This window comes from Gavialis gangeticus, unplaced genomic scaffold, assembly GCF_001723915.1.
Source record: "Gavialis gangeticus isolate Ggan-Ray unplaced genomic scaffold, GavGan_comp1, whole genome shotgun sequence".
NCBI lineage: Eukaryota > Metazoa > Chordata > Crocodylia > Gavialidae > Gavialis > Gavialis gangeticus.
The window spans coordinates 40,023,048-40,041,935 of record NW_017729034.1 but is presented as its reverse complement, the minus strand read 5'-3'; the positions used below and the strand labels follow the sequence as shown (position 1 = coordinate 40,041,935).

General features: G+C 44.3%; 1 protein-coding gene across 1 annotated transcript in view; it reads right to left on the bottom strand.

Annotated features, from left to right (window-relative positions):
- The window catches only part of SMYD3 (SET and MYND domain containing 3), an 895,363-nt gene that overhangs the window by 830,998 nt on the left and 45,477 nt on the right, over positions 1-18,888 (bottom strand). Inside the window, exon 5 of the mRNA XM_019526714.1 lies at positions 9,320-9,456. Coding sequence (XP_019382259.1) covers positions 9,320-9,456 — 137 coding nt within the window. The remainder of the gene's footprint in view (positions 1-9,319; positions 9,457-18,888) is intronic.

The following is an 18,888-nucleotide window of genomic DNA, read 5'->3' as shown; positions in this document are numbered from 1 at the left end:
CCCCTAGTCTTTTTCTATTCTACAACCATGCACGCAAGTTGACACAGCTAGTCTTTTCAAAGTTATGCTGTAGAGAAAGGCCATAAGCCTTTTATCAAAGGCTTTACAATGCTAAAGCCTTAATTCTTTTTACCTGCTGTAAATGAGAGTCCTCAGTTTAGTTTTCAGAAAGAACTTATTACTGGAACTCAACCTGTACGGTTGAAAATAACCTCCAGGACATATGGATACAATTCTTTTTCTCGCATGAAATAGAGAAATGTATCATAAGCTATTTTTTAACATACTAGTACATGATAATATGTGCAGAGACAATGAATGCCATGAATTAATGCCAGGTAAAGCCACTGCCATGACGGACAGCAGAGGGGGATAGATCTTAAAAGAAATTAGTGGAATAGAAGCAAAGAAACAAATGAGTGAAAATATATCCAAATGGTCTAGGGGCCACCTTAAGGTGGAAGAGCTAGAGCAGGGGTGGGCAAAATACAGCCCGCGGACTGGATCTGACCCACAGGGCCCCTAAAATAATTTAGAAAATTAAAATGCATCTGTCCTTGAGTCCTGTCAAAGATGACAGGAACCAAGGGCAGTAGGACCCAGGGGAAGCCCCAGAGAGCTCCTGCAACAGCAGGGCCTGCCTGGCCCCCCCCCCCCCCCAGCCGGAAGCCCCACAAAGGGCTTCCAGCCTGGGACCATGTGGCTGCCACAGTGTAGAAAACTCGGGTATGGGGAGGGATGTGGGGAAGGGCAGGAGACCAGCTGGCACTGAGTGCAGGGGAAAAGCAGCCCCTCCCCCACCCAGTAGCTGGTGCTCCCTGCTGCAGCCACTCACAGCCCGCATGGGGTTGTCCTGAGCAGGCACAGGCAGCCCCACGTAGGCTGTGAGCTGCTGCAGCACGGGACACCAACCACAGCACGGGGGAGGAGACACTTTTCCCCCATGCTCAGCACCAGCTTGTAACCCGCCCCCGCTGCCAGTCTGGGCCCCAAGCCAGCTCCGGGCTTGCCCGTTGGGGCTTCGCCACAGTAGCAGCAGCTGCAGCCCCCCTGCTTCCTGCACCGGGCAGCGTTTACTGCTGCTGCCCAGCACGCGAGCTCCAGGTGGGCAGCAGCAGCAAACGCTGCCTGGCACAGCAAGCGTGGGGGACGCAGCTGCTTCTGCCGTGGCACAGCCCCTACAGGTGAGCCCGGAGCCAGCTCCCCCCTCTCCCTGCTGGTGCAGCTCATCCCAGCCCAGTTCCACAGACCCCCTGCCAGCCTGTGCCCTGCTCTGGGCCCTCCCAGTGTTGGCCCTGGGACACTGGCCCCAAGACATTGGGACATTGGTCCCAAGGTAGTGACCAGGGAGCAGGGCACCAGTCAAGGGGCGGGGCACCTGTCAAGGGGCGGGGCTACCCACGCAGCCCTCAACAGCTTGCTACAACTTGGTAAGTGGCCCTCTCCCCAAAATAATTACCCACCCCCAAGCTAGAGATTCAGGTCTTCAGGCAGCATCCCACTATCCAGCACTGGTATTCGGTAGGGTACATCATCACTCCTACTGGAGCAATTGCAACAACTAACAGCATTAGTGGTTTGTAGCATGTTCAGTACAGTAGAAACAACAACAGTCAGGGAAGCATTACAATATTTACTTGAATTTAAGATAACTCTGATTAGAAGATGTCCCCCTAGTAATTAGATTCTATATAAGGCAAATGTATACATTTGTTATAATTAGCTTCTATACCTGGAAAATTATTGGAGGTTTGCCTTGAATTTGTCCCTCTACCACTGCTACAGCAAAGAAAACAAATCTGAGAAGATCAAGTAGCCCTTTTGTCCTGTGCCCCGCCACCACTTCTTCCCCCTGCAGTCCCTTCCCCACTCCTCTTTACTATCAGGCCCTGATCTTCATAAGCACATGAAAATGAGGGGCAAATTTGAAAACGATGACTTTGAAATAAATGTGCTTATAACAACTGGCATATAGGCAAATTACTATGCGTACCCACAGACTTAGTTCAAACAGAATTGATTCTTTTGACCTATTTTGAAACTCCTACAAGCTTAGCAGGGTACTGCACAAACACACTTTCAAGCAGCACTTTTGTACCTACTTATATATTGTACAAACTGGGTGCATCTACACATGCATTTGATCTGGGATCAGTTTACTTATGAGTAAACTACTCACAAGTAAATGCTCCCAGGCAGGCATTTACACATGCATGGATGTGGAAGCAGAGTTCCTGCTCATACCAGCAAACTGCTCACTCTTTCTGTGGCCCTGATCCTCCTTCTAGGCTCCTTCTGGGTGCTAGCCCAGGGGCTGGCAAGGAGCACCGAACCAGGAGACAGTGGTCTCCTGGCCAGAGCTGGGACACTGCTCCCTTCTCCCAAGGGACTGCTTGCTGTCAGGACAAGGTCAATGTCCCCCTGCCCCAGCAGGAGGGAGCTCCCAGACCTGGCTCCCCAATTAGGGCAGGGGACTTGGAAAGAGCTGCCGGGGAAGAGCAGGTCCCAGGACTCTGCCCTGTCTGCCTGTAAGGCAGCTAGTATCAAGCCCCTGGCACCCAGAATCCCTGCCCAGCCAGAGGCTCACTGCTAGCTGCCTGCCAGCAGATGGGGAAGGGGGCTGGGACCTGCACCACCCCTGCAGCTCTTTCCAAGCCCCATGCCTCAATCACCTGATTGGGGCACATGGCTGGGACCTGCCCCTGACTGGGAGAGTTCCCAGCCCCCCAACTCTACAATCACAGGGGAGGAGCTAGACAGCCTGTCTCCCGCTCAGCTCCACAAGCACCAAGCTAGGTAGTGAACAGGCTGGGGAGCCTGTTCCCTGTTCAGGGCTGCAAGTACAGAGGTGGGTGAGGATCAAGCTAGGGAACTTGTTCCCTGCTTAGCTCTGCAAGCACAGAGCTGTGTGGGGAACAGGCTTGTTCCCCACCTAGCTCTTTCCCCAGCCCGTTTGCAATCTCAGAGCAGGGGGCTTGGAGTTCTCTGCTGCTAGGGCAGGGGACATAGTCTCCACTCGGGCTCCAGTGACAAAGCCTGCCTCAGGGGCAGTTCCCAGGGGCAAAAAACAATCTCCTGCCCCCTGGTGGCCAGTCAGGTATCTACACAAGCGCTAGCAGGCAGTAACTACTTGCAAGTAAATCTGCTACTTGCATTTGCAGGTAGCAAATTTACTCACGATTAGCAAAGTTTACTGCGCAATAAGCATGTGCACATGTAGACGCATACGCTTACTGCACAGTAAACTATGCTACTTCACAGTAAAGCAAGACACACCCACTATGCATTATATTAATCTAAATCTCATGATTTATCATACAGTTAATTGGGCTGAGCCCCAGCAGAATCAACAGCAGTTCAAGCCATGGTGACCTCATAGATCATCACTGCTTGCTATGTATATATACTCCAGATACCACCCACAAAGGATCCATGTGCTAGTTACCTACCCACTCATGACTGGAATTGGCTGTTCTTTTTATGAGCCCTGGGATACTCCAAATAGATAGATAGATAGATAGATAGATAAAATGAAGGGCAACTTGGTATGGCTCCACCTTGTGAAGGGTGGGGCCTTACTAACTGCATGCAACAGGCCAAGAGACAGGGCGTGTGACAGGAGTATCGCTACTGGAGCCTTTCTATTGGTGATTCCGCCCTCTTGTTATGGAGCAACTACCTGCTTACTCGCCTGCAACCCCTTGATCTTAATTGATTAATTAATTGATGTAATCATCAGAAGCCTGCCCACTTTATGCGCCCCAGTGCCAGGGGGTACTATCTGCAGCTCCTTTTCCTCCCCTACCCTGCAACCCAAGCCTCGCAGATGGTACTGACGTGGTTTTGACCTGGGCCCTGCTGCGATTTGGTCCTCTCCTCGACTTCCCTGGGCTTCTTGTCGCACCCTTTGCTCTGGGGCTCCTCACTGCCCCCTTGCTCTGGGGCTTCTCGCTCCTCGTGGCCCTCTCTACGGGGCTTCTTACTGCCCCCCTTGCTCTGGGGCTGGGGTCAGTGCACCCCAAAATGACGCACCCTCTCTGGCGCCAGGGTCCCCACACTACCATGGAGCCCCTATGAGGCTTCCTCCAACCCCTAATAGCCTCGCCTGGTCCTCCGGTTAAACAGCGAACACAAAAACACAAAGCCCCTGGGCTATACCAAAAACCTAAACCGTCCAGCCAAAATAACATTCAATCCCTACTGGGGAATAGTCCAACCCGTAGCAGCAACCAGGAGCTGCTCCCCTCTGTCTGCACTGGCCAACCTCCTCCTCCCTTGGCTGCCAGTGGGGAACTGCCCTCCTGACCTCACTCCTGGGGTTTATATGTGCCAGGCCCTGCCCCTTCCTGTCAGCTGACTCACCAGCAGTTGTCCTAGCAACCAGTACCTGTGACTCTGGCTGCCCTGGTAACTAGCAGCTGGGCTTCCCCCCTCACTGCTAGAGCTCTCTCCCAAGCTGTTTCTGCTCTCAGGCACAGGGCACCTGCATGCCCTGCAACAGGGTGACAGAGGTATTCTGCGTAAACTGTTTAGGGCCCCATTTGGTTATACTTGCCAGACAGTTAAGGCTGGTAAAGGAACAGAAAACATTGGAAATGGGAAAGAAAGGCACAGCTCAGCTATGGGAGTGAAGAGGAAGTTGAAGTGTATTCAATGTAGTGGCGCACCTGACTTAAGAAAGAGTCAACACTGAGGTGGACTGAGTGCAATGGGCACTACCATACTTTTTATTCAGACAGGTTGCACTAACCTATTGTTGTGGTAGGTTCCCATCGGTACGGTTGCCCAATGTGGGCCGTGTGTTTTATAGTCATGCTCAGCACTGGCTGTATTTAAATCAGCTTCATAGTTGGTTTCTATGACTGTGTACATACTGTTTTTGACAGCATTAAATACACAGACAATGTATTTAATGAGGTTTCCTTGTATGTGAATGTAAGAAGATACATCAGGAAAAATAAACCTTTTCTTATATTTGAGTAAACAGTTAAAAATCTATGAATGTATCCTAGCCCACTGGATTTTAATCATGTTAGACTCATCCACATCCTCTAGTTCAGGGGTTCCCAAACTGGCATTTGTACCCCTAGGGGAATGCAAGGCATCTTTGTGGGGTATGAGGGAGAAGTTGTGTAAAAGGTGGATTTAATTTTCATTATAATAATAACAATAATTGGCATTTAGTGGGTTAAAATATAAAATGTATGCTTGTAGGGGTAAGAGGGCAGCTGGTAAATCTGGAAGGGGGTACACAATAAGAAAACATTTGAAAACCTCTTAATGCAATATTGAGCCAGCTGCTTCCCTCCAACTCCTGGGAAAGGACCATTTTTAATTTTCATTTTTTCTCTAAGTAATAGGGTATCCATGCACTGAGGTCTCAGTCACAATTGGAACCTTTCATCCCTACCACAAATGTTAACAGCTACTCTCATTACTACTTTAAGCATTGCAGCACACACAAATAATAAATAGTGGGCATTTTTGGGCCCCTGAATACTAGTCATATAAAAATAAAAAAATAAAAACAACTCCCAACTTCTTCACAGCTTCCCTAAAGCTTAAACAGACAAAAAAACAAACAAACAAACAAACAAACCAGACACCAGTCAAATAACTTCACTCCATTTCTGTGAAGTCTCAGTGCAAGCAAGAAGAAATACTGTAGAAAGTTTCATTAGGATCACAAGAACATTAGGATGTATGAACTGTTGGGATAGATAAAACCACTGGCCCAATTACATGAAACATCCTATAACCAGGACAGGAGGTGGTGCAATAAAACCTAAAGGGGGAAATTATGGAATTATCTACTCCGAAAGAAAGCATCTTCCCAGCTCCTTTCTGTAAGTATATAACCTATAGCATGGGTGTTCAAACCCTGGCCTGTGGGCCCGATATGGCCCTCAGGGCTCTCCCTGGATCTGGAAATTTGACAGTGGAGAAGCCGTGGCAATTATCACTGCCGCCATTCTCTAACTGCCAAATTTCCAAGCTCCATACAGCTGTATCAGGCCCTGACCAGGCTGGAGGGACTGGGCCACCTTCTCACGTGGCTGGATTGAGGCAGGGCTGCACTGGACTCCACCCAACCTGTTCCTGCATGGCTTCATGCATCAGGGCCCCAGCCCCACACGGCTGAATTAGCACCCCCCCCACCCGATAGGTTGTTTCAACAGAGCTGGATTGGGCCTATTTAGGCCAGCACCTTGAGCCACCTCAGGCCCACATCTGGCCCGCAGACCAACCTGACACTGCTCATCTGACCCACAGGCCAAAAAAGGTTGATCACCACTGACTTGTAGTCTGGAACATGAGAGTTTATACACTCTTCTAGAGGGAAAAACAGAAAGTCACATATACAAACAACTGTCTCCTATCTCAGAGGTTCCCAACCCCGCGCCACAGCCTGGTACCAAGCCACAAAGGGTTGGCTGCTGGTCTGCAGAAGGGTTGGCTGCCAGATCAGAAGTCCAGAAGTGACTGGCATACTGTGCAGCAGCAGCCAACATGGGCTGGCTGCCGCTCTGCAGTATGCCGATCACTTCTGGACTGCAGTTTACCAGTCCTCAGTTTGCCAGTCTGTGGTCACTTCCAGCCCGCAGTTTGCCAGTCTGCAATCTAAAAATGTTGGAAACCCCTGTCCTATATAATTTAAATGTGGATGCTTTCATTTTCCATGTAAAGAATTAATGCTTCTTTGAGTCTTACTAAGCAGGCAGCCTCAGTGATATCTTCAGACAGTAAATGCCATGGTTGTTACATGTCATACACAAAAAGGGGGGTGGGATTTATCAGTTTTAAAGTAAATTGTCCCCTTGTTCTTATATTAGAAAGTAAATAGAAGTCATGCTCATCAGAACCATTTTGCAACTAGGTTACTACCTAATATCATTTGAGAGAGAAAAAAAGTTATCCATGATTTATACAGGAGTACACTTCAGACACAGAGGTGACTGCCAAGGTCCCCTCTAGATTCATAAAGAGGTATTCCCAGTATTAGGAAACAAGGGATCTCCACAGACTGTAGAAATGCAGTTTTATCCTTAGATGAAGAAGTCTGTTTCTCTAGACCGATGCGAATATACATATATTTTATTCTATTCTTCCCCTGCTAACTGTTATGTCACATAAAGATATTCTGGTGTCTTGTGAAAGCCCTATTTATTGGCATGCATTTTACAAGGCCCATAACAGAGGAAGAAACACTTGGCTTTATATTTTCATCATACTAGAAACAGTATATTACATATGCTGTGTCTTCAGCTTGTTCATTCTCTAAAGTATAAGCATCAGAGAGCTACACCAAGTTAAATGCATGTAAACAAAATCCTAAATAAATAATGGAAGTTCTGTTAAGATTTCAGGAAGACATTTCATTCTGTTATCTTATCATTAATAAAGAATTATATGGTCAGTAGTAAATCAATCATGGAAAAAAGACGGGACTTTTGGAAGATAAATATTATCTTTTTTTACCACAGGAACGCATTAGATCTATGACTCAGATAAAATTAGAGATATATTCTTATCACTACCTATGAAAGCGAAAACAGAAAATTTTAAAAATAGCCATCGCTTTTTTCTACCTAATACAGCCAACACTATTCTTCACAGAATTTGATGGGAGGGTAACAGCTGCCAGCCTCAGTATCATTAGAGCTTCCACTTCAAGTTTCTTAAGATGCAGAAGTCAACAACAGCATTTTGCTAGGATTCCTCACAAACTATGACTTGATTTGATCTATGAAATAAATACCTTCTTATCTTCAGATTGACTTTCAAGGATACCAATTCAGTTAGGCAAAATTAATACTATTAGCATATTTCCAGGGAAATTCACCTGAAGAAGTTAATGTCAAAAGGTCACCAAGGGTTCCTGATGGCATTTACACAATTCATGAAGGTTTTTAAGCAAAACATAAGGCTTTGTATAACCCCTTTGCATCACAGCAAAGTTTGTCCAGCATGAGAAAACTGACGTTAAGTTACCAAATTCAACCTTCTAAAAAGATTCCATCGTTAGACGAAAAATAATGTCAACCATCAAACAAAAAGCCAAAAAATAGAGATAATTCTATACATTCAAACTTCATTTTAAAAGGCACTACCTTTTTGTTTCAGCAAAGGAAAAAAGTCTGAGGAAAGACTTACCAAACAGTGAACTGTGGGCCAAATACAGCCTGTAAATGGTTAAATAATAGCCAATGTATATTGGCCACACTGACACAGTGGCTCTGGCTGCCACAGGCATGGGGGTTAAGCCATCACGGACAGTAGCGTAATGAGGATTGGGTGACCAGAGTGCCAAACAGAGCACAGGGTGCAAGAATGGGAGCCACCACAGCTGCCAGCCACTCCTGGCCCCCAGGGCACAGACCCTTGTGGTTATGTCTCTGGCAGCAGCGTTAACTCCTTGGCTGCTGAAACCAGCACAGAAATTCTGGCAGCTGTGGCCAGAAGTCCCATGGTCTGGATCTGAACCCCACAGAAGCCCTGCAGTCCAGGGTCCCTGTTGTACATCATAGTCGAACAATTGTATACATTAAACTAAGCCAGGTGAGAGAAATCTCATGTTGGGGTACATGTAAACAAATAAATCAATCTACAAAAAGCATTCTTAAGTAAATAATAAGTATCTTCCATTCACAGTACTTCTAGAAGAACTGTTTGTCAGAGCTTCCTGTAACCAAAGCAAAAAAATATGAACTAGAAAAGCCAATGGTATTTAAGACACTTCATACTTTTTAAGTGATATGAGAAAATGACATGTTCAGACTTCTACCTCTAATCATCTGATTACAAGTTATTTCCATGATATCAAAAATCAAAATCTGTGGAATGCAACATGCTATTAAATAACATCTTAACACTTACTAGCAAAATGACCAAATATAAAGCTACTTTTTCAGAAATATTCTGGATGGAAGAATAATAACTGTATCCTCCTTTATATCTTTTAAAGGAAAGCAATACAGCTGGAAAAGAAATTACTCATTAATCATCCTAAGTCATTTCCAATGCATCCATTTTTATTAAATTACACCAAAAATGTCAGTGTTCATGTAAAAAAGCCTTTTGTTGCAATTATTTATTTTTAATTTGAGTAGCAATCCTGTCAGAAGAAAACCTGCTGTTTAAATGGAGGGGGATTTGCTTAAATAATTACTGAAGTGGAATAAAATTTACTGTTTAACCTGACATTGTCATCTATCACTGCTTTCTCAAAAAGGTTCCTGTTGTACACCCGCCCAAAAAATAAATCAAGAATAAAAGTAGATAATTTATGGAGTTTTCAGAAATCAGTTTTAACGCTTACTTTTGCGAAGATCTGAAAAATGTCTATTGCAGGTGACAGCTGAGAAGCATCCTGGACCTCTGCTTTCAAATAAAGCTGTAATGTTTGCGCAAGGTGCCCAAGGCCCTCTTTCATTTCTTCACTTAGCTTTTCAATATCTAAGAAAGAAATAAAGATAAACCAAAACATAAACAAAACCTTCTGCCAACATCTTGAAGGCAACCAATGGCAGGTGTGCAGTCTAGACACTTCAGACCCAAAATTTAATTGTGAAAGAGGTCAAACATATTTCACTATTTTGACAGCTACATATCATAAAGAAGCATTTATCAGGTTGCTATTCGCAAAATATGTATGCATTATGGTGATCAAAAGATCAAAGGCCTATAGATAAAACAGATGTGTAAACAGATGCAAGATGTTAGATAAAAAAAATTAGTCAAGGTGAGTTTGCTACATTAAAGATACGTTTGCATGTTATCCAATAGTTTGTCTCTCCTTACACTGGGGCATATTAATATTACATTCTTCATAGGAACTGGTTGCAAAGACGTTTTATGCTGCCAGACAGAAAACCAAAGCAATTTACAGAGTACAGAGATCATGGTATATAAAGTCAAGAATAATGCACCAAAGGTTGAGTAGAACCAGAAGTAGCTTAAGTAAATATTTCTGCATATTAAATAACACAGTCTAAAATAAAATACTATGCACTGGAGCATAATTATTTCTGTTTTCAAGTGTGATCTGAAATACAGAGAAATTTAGTGCTTTAGTTTCAGAATAGCTGATCACCTAACCCTGCAAGTGAAGGCAATGGGAGCTGTGCATTAGGTGCCCCAAAGTCAAACAGCAAGTGAATGACAGAGCTGGGAATGGAAGCCAGGTTTCTAACTCTGTTCAGTGCCCCATGACTTCACCTGCACTTCCTTCTTCCTTATTGCTTGTTATGGTGAAAGAAACATTGAGGGAGAAAGGAAATATGAATGGGTTTAAATATCAATCAGTGTAAAAAAAAGCTTGGAAGAAGATTTTAAAAGTGGGAGTTTATTATTATACATTACAAATCAAATTCACCACTGTCACAGCCCCACTGAAATTGCAGCCACCTGCTCCAGTGGTGGATTTGATCCTACTGCTTTAGTATTCCATATCAGTGCAAAATAAAAATGACTTTCATAAGAGAAGGTTGAATCAAAACCCTTTAGAAATTGCAATCATAAGACAATAGGTATGTACCAATATTAGTCTCCTGTAGAATACAGTGTTGGAATAAACACCGTAATACAGGTTCCCTTCCACTTTCTATGATTCTGAAATATTTCACAAAATGCTAACTTAACAGTCCAAGAGAAAGACAATACTCTTGCTTTCTACTGAAGCAGTTATACCTCCAACAATAGAGATGTCCTGCCCTATCATCATAACTGACGACAGCTGAGTCAACAAACCGCCAATGTATTAAGCACAATGTCTCAATACACATACTTGGGATATATTGAAACACTCACATGCATCTTATAAAAAACAAACTAGCCTTGACCATACTAGTTACTTTCACCCTAGAGGTTTACCTTATGTTCTTACCCATATTTTGACTAAAGTCTCCTACAAAATATCTTCACAGACAAAACATTTAATCTCAGGCTCGCTTGCCTAGCTAACTGTATGAGTTAAGGTTCATGTTTCACTTTAAAGACCAGGCTCCTACTCACCCACTTTGCAGTGAAGATGCAACACATGTTGCTGAGCTTGTGGTTAGACAGTTCTGCACCTCAGTCCCACAATTCCTGAGGCCTGAATGATCTCCCCTTTTCCTTATTCACTTCCCATTCATTTGCATGTTACTTTATATGCCCTTGGTTGGTACCAAACTCTTCATTCTACATGTCCTACTCCATTTTCTAAACTGCTCATTCCAGCTCAGTCTTAAAAGATGCTTGCCCAGCATGCTGTTAGCTGGCCCTAGGAGCACATTAAGGTTCAAGTTAACTTTTGGCATAACTACAGCAAGAAGCTCAATTTTGGAAGATATCTACATTTGTTTGACAGTATCTCAGAGACAGGTAGAGATGAGGATCAGGTGGACATTGTTCCTTGTCCTTGAGAAGGGCAAACTATGAGCAAAGTGCAATCAATGGCCCCATCACAGTTAGGGGAGCCAGTATTCTTACAATCCATTACTATTCTGTCCACATTAGTTACATGGCTTACTCATCGGTAGCAGGCAGTAATAATTTCCTCTCAATTCTCTACCAGCTGACTTGCCAAATTCACCAACTTCATGTTGGTTAACTGCAGACCTGAAGCAGTCTAGGGTATCCCATTTCCAGATGACAATAGTAATTTACTTTTGGACTGATATAAACTTGCCTCAGTTGCAAGATCCTCACACAGCTCCACAGAAGTCTGTATAACAGGGAGGTCTGGCCCTTTAAGAAAGAGCAGACAGCCCTGGTGTAGAAGCCCAGCTGCAGATGGTTAGAATATCCCACTAGCAGTTAAAACTCAGAGGAGACAGCAGAGAGTAGTGAGCTAGGGCAGTGGTTCCCAACCTTTTTAGACCGTGGACTAGCAAACCACAGACCACAAGTGACTGCAGACTGGTCCATGCACCAGCAAACTGCAGTCCAGAAGTGACTGGCATATTGTGAAGCAGCAGCCACCCCTTTTATACTTAGTGGCCAGGAGGAAGACTGAATCCCAGATAAGCTCACTATCAGGAATGCCCATGCAATGGTACAGGGCCAGAGCTAAAGGACCTCTCCTGCTGTCCAGGGAAGGGACGAGAATTTTTCTTTGTTCATTGTCACAGGGGAAGACACCAAAATATCAGGGGGGAGCCCCGGGGTCAGGAAACCCCAGAGGGGAAAGAAAAAATAGGAAAGAAAGATACTCACCTGCAGCGGGACCCGCAGCGAAGCCAGAACACACGGAGGAACCCACGCGGCTTGTCAGCTGCGTCTTCATGCAGCTGCGGCCAGCCAGTGATGTCAGCCATGAACACCGGCTGGCGGAAATAAAACGGGCCGCCAGCAATGAGGAAGGGGGCAGATCAGCGCCGGCAGGAACACCAGCAGGAGGTGTCTCTCCGCAGCTCCTGCGAGAGCAAAGGGAGCCAGAAGCTGCTTCCCCAGTGGGGGAGGATGCCTCAACGCCCGCAGCAAGCCACACACCACTGGCTGCAGCAGAAGCCGTGAGCCAGAGGTGGCTCCTCATGGCTGGGAACCTGGGGAAAAAAGGACAGAGGGGCACAGAAAGACCCCCGACACCCATGGCTATAGCAGAGGGGCTGGAGAGGCCAATGTAAGTCTCAGCACCTACGCAGGTGGGACCACTGAGGGCACCGGGAGAGCCGAAGAGGCGCACCAGGTAGGAGACGAGAGACAAGGGCAGCGCGAAGGACTGCAGGACACAGCCTTCAGCAGCATAGCACCAATCCAGCAGGTGACAAGAGGCCTGGCAGCCACCGGAAGACCACAGGTGGTCCGAAAAAATGAAAGGCTGGGCAACGAGGAAGGAGAATTGCGGTGGAATCTGCTGGTCACCCCAGTCACATATAGGGCTTACCACCGACCCAGAGTGTCCAGGGCGGGTGGTTAGTGACTAGGCAGAGGGAGCCTGGTCAAGGAGCAGTTGGGCCCTCCAGAGGGCACCAGTGATTTTCTTGTGTATTTTGTGTTTCCCACAGGTGGAGGGGTTGAAGGTCAGAGCTCGTGGAGCCCAACTGCTATTTTAGCCTCGGGGTTGGTTGCTAGGCTTAGGGAAAGGGCTGTGGCCTCGCAACCCAGGTAGGGTACTGCAGGCTGTTTGTGTTGGCTGGGAGGACCACCCCAGTGAAAGTAATCAGGGACTCAATGGTCGGGAGCTTGGCCAGGAGAACAGCTGTGACCCGTCAAGGCTGGGTGTAAGGGCGAGGTTGAGGGGAGGTGGAGCCTCGCAGAAGACCACCAGATAGACGTCCCACCATCGAGAGACCTCCAGTGGTTGGACCCACCACTGAAATAATATTCAAAGTCATGGCAGGCAAGATTGGGGAAGACCACACCAGAAGGAAAGATAGACTCAATGGACCACCAGGAACAGTGAGGCGAACACCAGAGAATGTCCCAGCCAAAGCCGCGCAGGACCTGGTGTTCGAGGCCAGGCGGGCACATTCATTTATTTATTTGTTTAGTGCCAAGATTGTGTTTGTGTATAGGAGGATTGTCTTAGAAGGTCCCAAGAGAGCAAAAGCCATCCTTCAAGGCAGAAGGCACACAAACCCACTTACAGACTGCTTCCTTACATGGACATTCTGGAAATACTGCTGGCCATCCCAAAATTAGCTGCATAATGCAACTTAAGTTTATACTTGCAGTTTTGTGCAACACCAGATTTACCAGCCTACCTATAGATAACCAGCAATGACCATATCAGGTTTCCACTCTGCTACAAATGAACCCCCTTCCCAGGCTTGCTATTACTTTCCCAGATTTAGAAACTACAGTTGAAACCATTAAGTTCATTAAAAAAGGAGAGAGGTTTATTAACACCTGTAGAATGAAGACTTGAGAAGGAATCAGGAAGATTATAATGAGCCATTAAGTTAGAGTGACTCCATTACTGCAGGCACCTCCAGTTTTAAAAACTTTGGATGAACCACAAATCAAAGGTAGGAAGGAGAGGGTGTATTTGCACCACTACAGCTCCCCTCAATCCTCCCCTGGACACAGCTATACAAGTATAGGTTGTGTGCATCACTGCAACAGCAAGCCACCTAGTAGACCTAAAAAAAAGCTAAAAACATTTCAAAAGGTCACAAGTTTCATAAATGTTCACTAGTCTGAGCACTGAATTGTTTTTTTTTCCTTAAAGCTTTAGTTTCAAAAAAGAACCTAGTACTGTACTTTGCTTTTACAAAATGCCAGCTGTCCCATATGATGCACATACATTTTGTGGAATGTATGCATTTATTATAAAGATATGTTTCACTTCACCTAACACTGAAATGAAACCACCTCTGGGATGGAAAGCAGCAGTCATTTAACAGCACAGTGCAAAGGGATGCTATAGCTTAGGACAGATGTGAACAAGAATACTGCATCCAACTGAAACTTCAGGGAGAATAGAGAGAGAGAAGCAGAATGCAATTACCCAAATTGGAATTTGTCCAGGGTATCACAGCTTACAATTCTGGCGAAAATACTCCCATGTGATCTTTAATGGCAAATGATCAAGACCTGGGTTTTTACATTTCATCATGAGACCAAAGCAAAAATCAAAGCAACACAGAATTTGTAAATGCTTTCAGTCTGTGTTCTTAGAAATTTGTTTAATTGAGCCAGATCCTGTTATAAAAGGTTTGTGGAAAGTTTTCTAAACTATTCACAGGGTTTTAGTTATGCATCTTCTACTGATTCTAGTGGAAATCAGCTAAGTATCTGCAAAAAAACTGTTACAAATGTTCTCTTTTCTGCATACCAAGTCTTACTTTATTTTAATCGGGGTACACTTCTGAAGACATCTTACACAGAAATCAAACCTGTAAAATCTTCAGCATTTTTAAACCTATAGGTATGACTACCATTTTAGAATACAAGAGTAGCAAAAGCAGGAGAAGACAAAAGATAACACACTTCAGGCCTCTAATCTCAGATGCAAAATATACAATACATTGTACAGATAATAGAATTGGGAGACTATACCTTCAAAAAGGAGGAAAAGGAGGAATACATTGGCTCTAAGACATAAAATGATATAAAGCCAAACTAGTTATCTAACACTGTGGTGTATAAACCATATAGAAAATAAAGGAAAATATTTATCTATCTAATGAAGCCTCTCATACTACTGAAAAGTGATGGTGTGAACTAAAACTAAACAATGGTAGTGGTGCTGCTGGTTCATTGTAGCTCTTGTGGAAAACAAAAATGCCAGTAAAATATTAATCTCTGTAATGATACTTACTTGCAGTTGTGATGTTAAACATTAGATTTCTTTGCATCTTACATTAAGGATTGCTAAGGGGTCTTGGTCTCCAGGACCAGACAAGGAAGAAAAAAAAGCTCACTGTTCTGCCTAAGAAAATGTTTGAGAAAGGCTTTGACTGCATATATTATGACCACCACTGACGTAAAGACTTTATTTTTTACATGAATTCCATGTCAAAAACTATTCAAATATTGACAAAAACAGTGTCAACCACGCCCAGCATTTATTTTTGGGACATTTACAGTGATATTATCTACAACCTCTTTCTGTGAGAAGACATGAAAAGCAAAAAAATCTTCTGAAAATCAAAGTGGTTTTCATTTTGAATTTAAACTCTCTACCAGCACTAGCAATCTTTAGGACAGTACATAACACAAAGTATAGTTTTCACTTAGAATTATCTGTCATGGTTTCTGGCATAAGATGGGAAATGACCAGAAATTGTTTTTGCTGGACTAGTGTCTGCATCTTCTCAAATAATCCAAATCTGCAAAGCCTCTGGCCATATTCAGGTCACAAAGGTTAGCTATCTGAACTCTGAACAACAAGCCAACCTACAACAGGGTAGCTGTGAAAGCTGTACAACTCAAGGTCACCATGATACTTTCTGGTCAATGCACCTGTAATGGGGCCTCTACCCCATCACTGAAGGAGAGGGGGAGCTAGGAAGTAGCCCCTGAGATAAACTGATAGGGGAAGAGGGTCGTTTAATAAAAAACGCACCTGCCCCAGGTTCAGCCAGCACAGGACAGTCAGTGATTGACACATCTGAGGTGGAAGTTATAGATCAGGTGACCCAAGAGGTATATAAACCCAGGGCCTGAGGCAAGACTGTGAGTCTGTCCCTGCAGGCTGCAAGCAGCAGAGCTCCAGGGAAGAGAGGGGCCTGGCTGGCTAAGGAAGAAGGACTCCAGACTGTAGGGAAGCTGCAAGGAAGAAGCTCCTGCACCACTCGGCAGCAGGGATAAGTGTTTTGGGGCCTCATTGCCATGGTGTGGTGTTGACCCAAAGTCAACATTTTAGGTCAACAATCCAAACAATCCACTTCTGTTTGGAAGTGGATGCTCATATTTGTGTGCGTGTTAAGTTGAACTGGAGGTCTAGACTTGTGGCTGTAAGAGAGAAGGAGAACCCTGAGAAAGGTGTTAGGGGCATCCCAGGTCCTAAACCCTTTGAAGGGGGCAGAGGACACTGCTGTCAGCTGAAGGTATGAGACAGAAAAGACTGAGGGCATGAGTCCAGAGTCCAGGAAGGGCGAGCCTGTGGCTGAGAGGCCCAGAGCCCACAAAGGATGAGGTTGGAGCTGAGGCCTGGGAGCCTAGGGTGCTGGGACACTGGACCTCGGGTGGAGGGTCTCAGCCAGAGTAAAGCAGGTCAAGACCAGGGGTTCTCAACCCAGATGAGGACGTAAGACCTGAAGTGAAGACCTTTCAGAGGCAGCCTCTCTGTCTAATTATAAACACTAAAGCATGGCAGGTGAGACAGCTGGGTGGGATCCTGAGAGGCCAGAGAGGACAAGCAAGATGGGATCCAGGTGGCCACTAGGGGGTGACTTTGATGTCCCAGCTCGACCCATTATAGTACCCCATCACATTCTCTCAGGAAAGCAGCCAGATGCTTTCTAAAAGGTGACATCTGACCAGGCTCAGTAGTTGACTATGCATCTGTGCATAGAAACACTTACTTCCAAGTGGAACTCTGAAATACCTGTTGCAGTGCAAACCCCTAACTGCTGTCTGATTCAGTAGCGCCCCTTCCAACAAACACCAAACTTGGGCAGAACTGAAAGAACCTAACTCCCAAGAGCAAGCTGCAAGTCCTCCAAAAACAGGCACAACAGATCAACTTGCCATCTTTAAAATGTATTTTACAATAGGGATAACACTTTTTGTGATTTCTTTTATTGGATCAATTGTATGGTTGGGACCCCTCCAAATGGAGGAAGAGTCTGCTGCAAGGATCTTCATACTTTGAAACCTTATGATGACAACAGGAGCTGGAAAAGCAGGAATGGCAGAAATGGCATATTGCAGATCAAATCAAGAATCCAGAGCCACCCACCCTGCATGGAAACACGTCTAAGTTGCAGCAGAGTCTACCAATCCCAGATTGGCCTCATCAGCCATCGCTAACCCACAGATAAGACAATCATGGAAGACAACCATCCTCAACTGTGAGGGACTGCCAAAGATGACAACAGTTGAGAGAGCTGTTGGAAAAACTTTTGGGCATCAGGTGCCCTGGCCAACTCCTCAGCCCTAAAAATGCTCTAATCAATGCAACAGAAAACTGTAAGGCCAAAAAGTAAGCATTTCCTTAGCACACAATTTGACTTAAGGTCATAGCTCATTTGGGTGCTATTCCAAAAACAGCATTTTTGGCTAGTACCTCATACCTTTGAAAGAAGCTTCGCTTTTGAGTTTAAGCAGATTACACAATAGATGTCCTAGAATTAAAGCTCTAGGAGCAAACACAGATGAGACAGTAGATACATTTTATCTGTATGATTTGTTTCTTTTTAAAATAACTAATAATGAAACCAATTTTCTGAAACCAGTGAGAGTACAGACACCACTGTGCAGTTCCTGAATTTTCTTGCAAGTCAGCATTTTATCATTAGGTTGTTGTTTTTTTTAAAGAAGTTCACAAACTCTGCATCACTTTACTCACTCACAGCTCAGTTCTGTAGAATGCTGAGATCCTCCTGAGATTCACTGTTCAGTCACCTCACTAGAGTAACTGAAAATGCTGTTTTTCAGGTTCTACTGGCTATGTGGATTAATAATTAATTCTGTTCCTCATTTTTCACCTAAACTATTGCCTTATTAATGTTCCCTTGTCTTTTTATGAAGAAAGAAGATGAACATGTTGGCAGGGACTACAACAGGAAAACAAAAAGTAATATAATAACTGTTGGCTGACATGGCAAGCAAAGCTACAGATATAAAGTTATTTAAGGTCCAGACCATGGATTCTTGCCAAATTAGAACAGTTTTAAAAAGGAAAGAAATAGGTTTGTATTAATCTAGACAGAGTTCCTTTAAATTTTTATTCTGTTGCAATGGGCTAAATTAGGACTGTGTTTTCCTTTTACCATTATGATGACAGCGATTTCGAGCTACTCTAAGCTTGAAAGAATCAGAAATGTCTACTTTAGCAGTAGTCTAACTTCAAAACATTAGGAAGCAGAACTACTAACGAGTAGCTGAAACCTATGGAAATACAAGAATCATACTGGCATAACATTATTTTTTTCCCCACAATTGAGTTTCCAAGTTAAAAAGAAAATCTTGAGAACTTTGAACAGTCTTACTTCTCCTTTCATTAGAATTCTGTTGAATCTTTGTCCAAAAGAAACAAACTTACAACAAACTGAAACAGATAGGATGAGGGAGGACAGGAGGGAAGAATGGAAAAAGGACAACAAATATATTTTTAATAAGTCAAATTTCTACATACTCCTGTAGGTCATGGGATGGGCATAAGATTGTCTAACACTAGAGATGGATAAAATCTGCACCCTGCTTTTCTACAGAAATTTCAGGAATTGCAAAAGCTTTTTTTTCAGTACATTTACACTTTGCCTTTTTTATTTTGTTTACCATGCATCATACAGA